Source organism: Mandrillus leucophaeus, unplaced genomic scaffold (assembly GCF_000951045.1).
Source record: "Mandrillus leucophaeus isolate KB7577 unplaced genomic scaffold, Mleu.le_1.0 Scaffold3, whole genome shotgun sequence".
Lineage (NCBI taxonomy): Eukaryota > Metazoa > Chordata > Mammalia > Primates > Cercopithecidae > Mandrillus > Mandrillus leucophaeus.
In genome coordinates this window covers 10,621,814-10,631,141 of record NW_012103142.1, presented here as the reverse complement: position 1 = coordinate 10,631,141, position 9,328 = coordinate 10,621,814, and the positions used below count along the sequence as shown (strand labels likewise).

At 41.7% G+C, this 9,328-nt stretch overlaps 1 protein-coding gene across 3 annotated transcripts in view; it reads right to left on the bottom strand.

The window, feature by feature from the left end:
* GLTSCR1L (GLTSCR1-like) overlaps positions 1 to 9,328 on the bottom strand; it is a 91,333-nt gene that overhangs the window by 57,465 nt on the left and 24,540 nt on the right. The window contains exons 1-4 of one of the 3 annotated variants that reach the window (XM_011986722.1): positions 3,451 to 3,610; positions 2,621 to 2,666; positions 1,828 to 1,876; positions 1,669 to 1,737 (exon numbers count right to left, since the gene is read on the bottom strand). In XM_011986722.1, the coding sequence (XP_011842112.1) occupies positions 1,669 to 1,737; positions 1,828 to 1,876; positions 2,621 to 2,661 (159 nt within the window). In that variant the 5' untranslated portion in view covers positions 2,662 to 2,666; positions 3,451 to 3,610. Of the gene's footprint in view, positions 1 to 1,668; positions 1,738 to 1,827; positions 1,877 to 2,620; positions 2,672 to 3,450; positions 3,611 to 9,328 lie in introns of those variants that run through there. The other 2 variants (XM_011986723.1, XM_011986726.1) reach the window with 2 other exon arrangements.

Sequence of the window (9,328 nt, the reverse complement as noted above, 5' to 3'; positions counted from 1 at the left end):
AAAAAAAAAAAAAAAAAAAAAAGAAAAATAGCAAAGTGGATATATAGCTTGCCTTTTTATTATTTAAAAGACAACCTCATATAGCTTGTCTTTTTATTGTTTATTATTTATTTTATTTGTATTTATTTATTTATTTATTTTTGAGACAGAGTCTTGCTATGTGGCCAGGCTTGAGTGTAATGGCACAATCTCGGCTCACTGCAACCTCTGACTCCCTGGTTCAAGCGATTCTCCTGCCTCAGCCTCCTGCGTAGCTGGGATTACAGGCATGTGCCACCACGCCCAATTTTGTGTTTTTAGTAGAGACGGGGTTTCACCGTGTTGGCCAGGATGGTCTCAATCTCCCGACCTCATGATCTGCCTGCCTCAGCCTCCCAAAGTGCTGGAATTACAGGAGTGAGCCACCGTGCCCGGCGTATTATTTTATGTTATTTATTTATTTTTTTGAGATGGAGTCTCACTCTGTTGCCCAGGCTGGAGTGCAGTGGCACGATCTCGGCTCATTGCAAGCTCCATCTCCCAGGTTCACGCCATTCTCCTGCCTCAGCCTCCCAAGTAGCTGGGACTATAGGAGCCCGCCACCACGCCCAGCTAATTTTTTATGTTTTTAGTAGAGATGGGGTTTCACCATGTTAGCCAGGATGGTCTCGATCTCCTGACCTCGTGATCTGCCGGCCTCGTCCTCCCAAAGTGCTGGGATTACAGGAGTGAGCCACTGCGCCCGGCCTATTTATTTATTTATTTGAGACGGAGTTTTGCTCTGTTGCCCAGGCTGGAGTGCAACGGCGCAATCTCGGCTCACTGCATCCTTCGCCTTCTGGATTTAAGCAATTCTCTGCCTCAGTCTCCTGAGTAGCTGGGATTACAGGCATCCACCACCATGCCTGGCTAATTTTTTTTGTATTTTTAGTAGAGATGTGGTTTCACCATCTTGTCCAGGCTGATCTTGAACTCCTGACCTCGTGATCCACCTGCCTTGGCATCCCAAAGTGTTGGGATTACAGGTGTAAGCCACTGCACCTGGCCTATTTTATTTTTTAAAAATAAGAGACAGGGTCTTGCTATGTTGTCCAGGCTGGTCTTGAACTCCTGAGCTCAAACAATTCTCCCACCTTGGCCTCCCAAAGTGCTGAGATTACAGGTGTGAGCTACTGCACCTGGCCATATAGCTTGTCTTAATTTACTATGTTAAAAGTAGAAAATGTCTACATAATTCAATAGATTTTCTTCCTATATAAATTACAACAGGCTGGGCGCAGTGGCTCACACCTGTAATTCCAACATTTTGGGAGGCCAAGGTAGGTGGATTGCTTGAGCCTGAGAGCTCAAGACCAGCTGGGCTAACATGACGAAACTCTGTCTCTATTAAAAATACAAAAATCAGCCCGTCTGGTGGCACGTGCCTGTAGTCGTAGCTATTTGGGAGGCTGAGGTGGGATGATTGCTTCAGCCTGGGAGGTCGAGGCTGCAGTGAGCTGTGATCGCACCACTGCACTCCAGCCTGGGTGACAGAGTGAGGCCCCATCTCAAAATAAATAAATAAAATAAAATAAATTACAACAGACAAGGTAAGGATTCTCACGATACAAAGGCAGTTAAAGGCTCAATTCACAAGGCATCAATGAGATAGAAACCATTTAATCACTGCATTTAGTTTCCAATACTCACACTAGAGTTGGCGAAAATTGAATTTGAATTGGCTGCAGAATATCCTGCATTAGTCAAGTCATCATTGCTCTGCAAAGATACAAATTCAATAGGTGGTTACTACTTTAACTGTAAAGCAGAAACAAAATAGATGTCTGTAGCGTGCTACGCATTACTTACAGATTTATTACTAGGTCCATGTAGAAAATAGTTCAATGCTTGTGGGTCTCTAGAAAAGAGAGGAAAAAAAAGAGATAAAACAACAAACAAATACACTACCTATATTTAGAACTAATTTTTACTAGAGTAGAAAGAAAATGATTACCTGAGTAAAATCCTCTCCCTATTTTAAAACAATTAGTAGTTTTTAAAATTTTTATCTTGTTTTTGTTTTGATATTGTGCCATTTCCTATTATTATTCACTTTTCCCTCCTGGGATTTATTAGGAAATAAATTTAACAAATAATTACTTGCTGGGCGCAGTGGCTCATGCCCGTAATCCCAGCACTCTGGAAGGCTGAGGCAGCAGGATCACTTGAGTCTAGGAGTTGGAGACCAGCCTATACAACATGGCAAAACCCTGTCTCTACAAAAAAAAAAAAAAAAAATACAAAAAATACAAAAAATTAGCCAGGCATGGTGGTGCGTGCCTGTAGTCCCAGATACTTGGCAGGCTGAGGTGGGAGGATCGTGTGGGCCTGGGAGGTAGAGGCTACAGTGAGCTGAGACTGTGCTGCTGCACTTCAGCCTGGGTGACAGAGTAAGACCCTGTCTCAAAAGGAAAAATAAAAAAAGAATTACTGAATTACAGCCCCTATGTTAATCAAGTCCTTTGTTTCGCTACTAAACCTATGATTATTATTTAATTTTTATTTAAAATACCTACCAGGTGTTAATATGCTATTAGGTTGTTTTAGTGTTCAGCAAATCTCACACATTTGATTTACCCGGGTTTCGGAATAAGCATCTTACCCAATAAGATCAAGGAGACACGAGTCATCATCATCATCCATGACAACTACAAAGAAAAGGGAGAGGGAAACAGGTTTCAGTAAAGCAGATTAAAGGCAGTAGTATCAATGCAATATAAACATATGCCTTACACTTTTCTGGATAAATAACTGTAATTCATGTGAGTTTTCCTTGGCTTATTATTAATGTAATTTTTGAGAGATAAAATATTCAATTTAAACTTTTTATTGGAAACAAACCCTTAACTTGTAAGTCAAAAAAGAATCTAGACAAATCAAAGATAGTTGGCAGCAACTTCCTTCACATGCAGATTCCCCCAAGGGGCTATAAACCATGAATAGTAACTTCCTCAAAATGTACAATAAACAAGGGGAGAAATAATATTTATGTTTTAGAAAAGAGCTCATAGACATAGAGGTCTTTTAATTTTGTGACTCAATGTCCCTAAACATGGTGAACAATCTACATTTTTTGCCATATTCTGGCTATCTTTAGGAAGATAGGAAAATAGTTCTTCCTGCATTTAGAGAGAGAAGAGGGGCACCCTAGCCACAGGCAGTCTCTGCAGGCTCTGGCCCGCAGGTCCTGCGTTCTCCCTCTGCAGCACCACCACCCCTGTTCAACTCCAAACAATCTACATCCTAACACTAGAATCCTTAAAGTAGAGAATCTCAACCAAAAAAGTTCACCCCAGCTCCAGGCCCTGAGATCCCTCTCTCCCCAGCCAGCGACAGCGTCAAGCTTAGCCAGTGAAATGACTATGCTTCAGCTGAACAACAACAACTGCACAGATTCCAAAAGCAGCTCTCCCCACAGACTGGGAAACTTACACTAGCGATCCGACACCTGGCAACACCGCTTCACACCCATTTTGAGCCATGCGTGGAATAATTTACATCACGGAATGCCAGGGCCAAGAGTTCTGGAGCAGTTGGAAAGGGCAGTTGTGAACAGCAGTTGGACGGAGGAATGAAATCCTGAAGAGATGCCCAGAAGAGGGACACGCCCGAAGAAGGCAGAAAGGACAGTCTCTACTAAATGTTTTTCCTCTGTTAAAACTGCATCTCTTCTCCAATTCCCTCAGACTTCCCACTCTAACAGTCACAAGGCCAAACTAATATAAAATGTACTCCTGCTACACAGAAGGTAACTTGCTTTCCTCAGGAAGAGTCTGGAAGGGGTAAGTACCCCCACTGGGATCTGCCAGGGATCTTCCCCTTGGCGGGTGAATTCGTCCAGCTGCTGAATGATCTGGGAGATTACAAACCCTGTAGAATCCAATGGAGAGGAGAAATGGTGGTTGAGAAAGGAGGAAGAAGAAGTGGGAAAAGATACCAAAAGGTGACTCCCAAGGCTGAAACTGACAAGGGCAGCTGGCTAAGTGAAACCTGCTTTTTAGAACTCAGACTTGGAGTTATTCACGGGCACACTGGCATGACTATACTACCGTAACGTGACTGTGGAAGGAGTGAAGATGGGATAGAAAGAAAAGCAGGAAAATGATCATCACATAGATACAGAGAAATCTGTGTGAAGGTCTTCCCTTAAATCCTGACGACATTTAGTGAGATAAAATTGTATTAACCATGGCTCATCAGCAAACCATAGGCTTGTCTCTCAGGTATCACAATCATATGGAATAAATTAGCCAATTATGACATACATTAAGCCTATAAAGGAGATATTACTTTTTTAACACGACCACTTAAATTGAATTCCCCTGTATCCTTTGTGAATTCATTTTTTTTAAGTGTCTGTCTCTGGAACAAACTAATTAATAAAAATGTAAGTGAAAAATAGTCTATACCAAAGAAAAACACTTCCCCGACTCTCCCAGCTTCCCTCCTTACTTAACACACTTGCCTAATTCCTCTACTCGATAAGGTGCCCTAAGGGTTAAACAGCCCTGAGGCAGGAAGTCACCACCAGTCACTCCACTGAGGTGTTACTACCACCAGCACTTGCAAGCACAGAGAACATCTGCTACCCCTAAGTTCAGAATGACAAACTACTCCTTGAGTAGTGCAAACAGAACAATTTTATAATATTGAATGAGATTAAAAGCCATTGTGCAATCTTCTCTACCAAACAAAACAGGGGGTCAAACACTTGGCTTGAAAGAAGGCTCCCTGGGGATATCTACCCCCTATCAGCAGCATCAGGAACTGCCAGACAGGCCTTCTCCTCTGGTCCCAGTAGGTACAACTCTAGGAGCCTTTACAGTCGGGGCACCCTGAGAATTCTACTTTTTAAAGGGCCACACTCTTTTCTCACCTTAAAATGGTTTCAAATTAAAAGAGATGACCCCTTAGTCCTGTATTCTCTAGCTTCAAATAATGCCAAAATGTAGTCATAATATAGCCTAAACCAGGGGTTCCTTTCACCAGATGACCTACGGTCCATCAAAATAAATTCACCAAAGCAAAATTGTAAAACTTGACTATGATTTTAAAATGAGAAGATAGGCCAGGCACGGTGGCACATGCCTGTAATCCCAGCATTTTGGGAGGCCGAGGTGAGTGGATCACTTGAGGTCAGGAGTTCGAGACCAGCCTGGCCAACATGGTGAAACCCATCTCTACTAAAAATACAAAAAATTAGCCAGGTGTGGTGGCACATGCCTGTAGGCTCAGCTACTCGAGAGGCTGAGGCAGCAAAATTGCTTGAACCTGGGAGGCGGAGGTTGCAGTGAGCCGAGATCACGCCACTGCACTCCAGCCTGGGTGACAGAGCGAGATTTTGTCTCAAAAAATAAAATTAAAAAGAAAAATAAATAAAATGAGAAGATAATCTGAAGATCAGTCACTAAGACCCAGAAGTGAAGAATTTTGTTTTCTCTGGAAAGATTCTCCCTTTAATTCTGGACTCCTGTTGAGGCTCTTTTCTCATTCAAGTAACATCCCTAGATGGGTGGCTGACCCCAGGTAGATTTTATGAGGCTAAGGGGAAATCCCTGTATGAGTGGTTGGAAACTATTTCTGGGCCCAAGAGACGTGGGCAAGACGTCGTCCCCTCTGTAAATAGCAGCACTAGCACTCGGCAGTAGGATTTGTCGTGGAGAGAAGGGGGCTGTAGGCACCCCAAGAGTTCAGAAATCACTGCCCTGAGCACCTGACTACCTCTCTTAAAAAATTAAAGCTAATATTTAAAATTGTTCTGAATTGCACCAACAAACATCTTAAATAATTGCTTTTAATCAAGAGGACACAGTGTAAAAATGACATTTCAAAGCGGTGGGGAAAAGTTGTTAACCATATGGGGAAAATAAGGTAGATTCACACCTCTTATCTTACACAAAATAAATTCTAGATGGATCTAGGCGTTACATGGTGGAGGGAGGAAGAAACTTCAAGTACTAGAATAACAAATGGGAGAATTTTTTTTTAAACAATGTTGGAGTGAGGAAAGTCAAAGGATGTCATAAGACACACAAGTCATAAAAGACTGACAAAGTCAACATAAAATACAAAGCTTCTGCATGATAAAAGAAAAACACATCATAAGCAAAGTCAAAGTCTAAAACAAAAATAACTGGGAAAAATACCTCCAATTCATACCACAGAGTGCTTTTCTCCCTAATACATAAAGAGCTCCTATAAATAAGGCAAATTTTTTATCAGGGCTTTTCTCCCTAATACATAAAGAGCTCCTATAGATAAGGAAAATTGTTTATCAGGGCTTTTCTCCCTAACATAAAAAGCTATTCTAAATAAGGAAATTTTTTTTATCAGGATTCTTCCAGAATATCAAAGATTTAATCAGTTTATGAGCAATCAATTCACAACAAAGGAAATACAAGTAGCTCCTAAGCATATAAAATAATCAACCTTACTTACAATATGAGAAATATAAATTAATATTGTAGTGAGATACTACATGTCCTGTCAGATTGGCAATGATAAAAAAGTTGGATGAAGAATTATGCTAGCAGGGAGTGGGGAAATAGGAACGTCTATACATTGACAGGATACGGACTCATATAACCTCTAGTGAGGGCAATTCAGCAATGTCTTCCAAAATCTTAAGTGAATAAATCAGCTTACCAAGCAAATCCATTTCCAGGTATTTGTACTGCAGATACTCTTTTTTTTTCACTCACTTTTTTTTTTTTTTAAAGAGATGGGGTCTCTCTATGTTGGCCAGGCTGGACTTGAACTTCTGGGCTCAAGAGATCCTTAACCCCCTAAGTAGCTGGGCCTACAGGTATGTGCCACCATAACCAGCTGTCACTTGGATATTCTTTCACATGTGCCAAATGACATGTGTATAAGAATATCCAGGGCAGTATTATTATTATTTTAGTATTATTGGTTTTAACAAAGGACTGCAAAACCTTAGATGTCATGGGTATGGGGTTTCCTTCTGGGGCAATAAACACGTTCTTGAACCTGCTTGGCAATGTAGTGAGACCCCATCTCTACAAAACATTTAAAAATTAGTTGAGTGTGGTGGTGCACACCTGTAGTTCCAGCTACTCGGGAGGCTGAGATGGGAGGATTGTTTGCTTTAGCCTAGGAGGTCAAGGCTGCAGTGAGCTATGATTACACCACTGCACTCCAGCCAAAGTGACAGAGCCAGACTCTGTGTCTTAAAAAAAAAAAAGTTATTGAATTAAACTACTGAGTTATATTCTTTAAAAAGGTGAATTTTATGGTATGTAAACTATACCTTAATTTTAAAAACTCTCTTAAAAACCCTAAATGTCCATGATTAAATGTTCTGATTAATTATGGTTTACCTACATAGTGGAATACTCTGCAGTCATTAAAACTAATGAGGCAGTTTTAATCATACTGACTTGGAAGGATATATGGTCAATGAAAAAAGAAAGGTGCAGAATAGTATGTACATTATGTTCCCAGATGTGTGTGTGGGAAAATACACACACACATATATGATGTGTGTGTGTGTGTAAATGTGTAGACCCTAAAATGAAGCACAAGTAACCAGTAACACTAGTTACTTCTGGGAAGAAAACAGGGTGACTGGGAAACAGAGGAAGATACACTTTATTTATATGTCCTTTTGTACCTTTTGAAATTTGTGCCACATGCATGTAAGATCTAATCAAAAAATAAATACAATTAATAAAACAAGGAGAAGGAGGAGACAAAATGGTCCTTGAAGTACAAGAACCTCAAGTCCGTTTAGCCAGGTGTGGTGGCGCTTGCCTTTAGTCCCAGCTACTTGGTAGGCTGAGGTCAGAGGATGACTTGAGCCCAGGACATGAAGGTTGCAGTTGAGTCGTGATCTTGCCACTGCACTCCAGCCCGGGCAAAAGTACCAAACCTATCTCAAAAATAAAATAAAATTTAAAAAGAACCTCACGTGAGGCTCACTTTCCTTAAGCATACCAAATATACCAAATACTCAGAACTTTTTTTGTTTTAAAGAGACAGGGTTTCATTATGTTGCCCAGCCTGGTCTTGAATTCTTGGGCCCAAGCAATCCTCCCCTTTCAGTCTTCTGAGAAGCTAGGATTACAGGTACATGCTACAGTGCCCAGCTAAATACTTAGAACTTTTTTTTTTTTTTTTTTTTTTTTTTAATTTTGTAGAGACGAGGTCTCACTGTGTTGCCCATGCTGGTCTTGAACTGCTGCACTTAAGCCATCCTCCACCTAGGTCTCCCAAAGTGCTGGGATTACAATTACCATGCCCAGCGCGTAGAGTATTTTAAAACAGCCTACTGACCTGGAGAGTAAGCTACAACAGCTGTCTTAAAAGAAATGCTGTATCCTTTTTTTTTTTTTTTTTGAGAGGGAGTTTCTCTCTTGTTGCCCAGGCTAGAGTGCAATGGCGCGATCTCAGCTCACCGCAACCTCTGCCTCCCAGGTTCAAGTGATTGTCCTGCCTCAGCCTCCCGAGATGGGATTACAGGCCCGTGCCACCATGCCTGGCTAATTTCGTATTTTTAGTAGAGACAGGCTTTCTCCATGTTGGTCAGGCTGGTCTCGAACTCCCGACCTCAGTTGATACGCCCACCTTGGACTCCCAAAGTGCTGGGATTACAGGCATAAGCCACCACGCCTGGCCAAGAAATACTATATCTTAAAAACAGTCTGAATTTAATTAAGCTCACAGCAAAACTTCAAAGACATCCAAGGCAGAGATATAACAGACTATTATTTTTTTCACACAGAGGGAGAAAATCTAAGCTCTCATTAAGAAACATATTGGTTGCAAGAACAGGTATTTCAGGAAACCTAGTGCAGCAAATCAGTTTTGCCTATTTAAGATATTCTGGGCTGGGCATGGTGGCTCACGCCTGTAATCCCAACACTTTGGGAGGCCAAGGCGGGCGGATCACCTGAGGTCAGGAGTTCAAGACCAGCCTGGCCAACATGGTGAAACCCCATCGCTACTAAAAATACAAAAAATTAGCTGGACGTGGTGGTGGATGCCTGTAATCCCAGCTACTCGGGAGGCTGAGGCAGGAGAACTGCTAGAACCCAGGAGACGGGGGTTGCAGTGAGCCAAGATCACCCCACTGCACTCTAGCCTGGGTGACAGAGCGAGACTCCATCTAAAAAAAAAAAAAAAGATATTCTGGCCAGCAATGGAAGAAAACCAAAACTGACCCTTAAGAGCCATGAAACAGCCTGGCCAACATGGTGAAACCCTGTCTCTACTGAAAATACAAGAAAATGAGCTGGGCGTGGTGGCATGTGCCTGTAATCCCAGCTACTATAGGGGCTGAGGCATGAGA